The sequence below is a fragment of the Austrofundulus limnaeus genome, unplaced genomic scaffold (genome assembly GCF_001266775.1).
Source record: "Austrofundulus limnaeus strain Quisiro unplaced genomic scaffold, Austrofundulus_limnaeus-1.0 Scaffold41, whole genome shotgun sequence".
NCBI lineage: Eukaryota > Metazoa > Chordata > Actinopteri > Cyprinodontiformes > Rivulidae > Austrofundulus > Austrofundulus limnaeus.
Window position 1 is genome coordinate 1,998,935 of NW_013952443.1, and position 1,063 is coordinate 1,999,997.

The 1,063-nt window shown below is 44.7% G+C and overlaps 1 protein-coding gene across 5 annotated transcripts in view; it reads left to right on the forward strand.

Annotated features, from left to right (window-relative positions):
• The window catches only part of adamts10 (ADAM metallopeptidase with thrombospondin type 1 motif, 10), a 70,385-nt gene that overhangs the window by 45,948 nt on the left and 23,374 nt on the right, over positions 1–1,063 (forward strand). For all 5 annotated transcript variants that reach the window (XM_014007357.1, XM_014007358.1, XM_014007359.1 and 2 more), the window contains one exon: positions 384–517. In XM_014007357.1, the coding sequence (XP_013862811.1) occupies positions 384–517 (134 nt within the window). The remainder of the gene's footprint in view (positions 1–383; positions 518–1,063) is intronic.

The window sequence follows — 1,063 nt, forward strand, 5'->3', positions numbered from 1 at the left end:
CACCAAGTTGCATGTTGCTGTTTAGTTCATTTTTTTTGTCTTTATTTTTACTGAGTGGGAATCAAGCTGCTTTTCTTCTGGATGGAATCAATCTGCATGTTTATATGCATCCACTGAAGCATTGTTAACCAGTAATTTTGTGTTTGCATGCACATATTTCAGAAWAGCAGACACGTAACCACATTCAGCTGCTTGTTCTCCTCTTTTCATCGTTACAGGAAAAAAAAAAATAAAGCACTTCGTGGTTCCCCTCTTTTGTTTCTCTGTTGTGTGGCATCTTCTGAAGAGTGGCTCTGTTTCTCCGTGCAGCTGAAAGTGCRTTTTCTGTTGTTTTGCGGGTACATTTTGACCGTGTCCCGCTGTCTGTGTGTCTGCGCGTGCAGGAGGGGTGAAGCCGTGCTCTCTGAACTGTCTCGCCGAGGGGTACAACTTCTACACGGAGCGGGCGCCGGCCGTGGTGGACGGCACGCCGTGTCGGGACGAGTCTCTGGACGTGTGCGTGAACGGAGAGTGCAAGGTGAGCTGAAGGGTTTGAAACACAACACGGCGCTTTGTTTGAGTGAAACCATTAAACTGACTAAACAGAAGATCCATCTTTGATAACGTTTATCCTCCCTTTGAAGAGGCCGAACAGCCGCAGATGTTGGGTTCACACACCACTGGTGTTGCTCATCTTAATCAGCTGATACGCTGTCATAACTCTGGCAGCCGAGTGAGGTTCYCATTAATGAGTTTGACGTAATTAGCTGTCAGTGAAACCATAACGTTGCTCTGTGGTGGGTTTTGACGGACCACCTGGTGCTCCAAATGGTCCACTGAACCCATCTGGCACCCATGTGACCAAAGACTTAAAAAAAAAAAAAGCAAACATGTTTTACAATCAGGCTACTTTCAACAGAAAAATCTGAGGACAGAGAAAAGAAATTAGAACCATCAGGATTGCAATTTCAGCTTCTCCTTTTCTCTCTTTTTTTTAAACTTCTCTGCTCTTATTGCTTCAGAGGTTTGTTAGACTGAGCTGAAGCGTGTGGTCTCATCCAAAAAAAGAGTTGTATTTATCAAC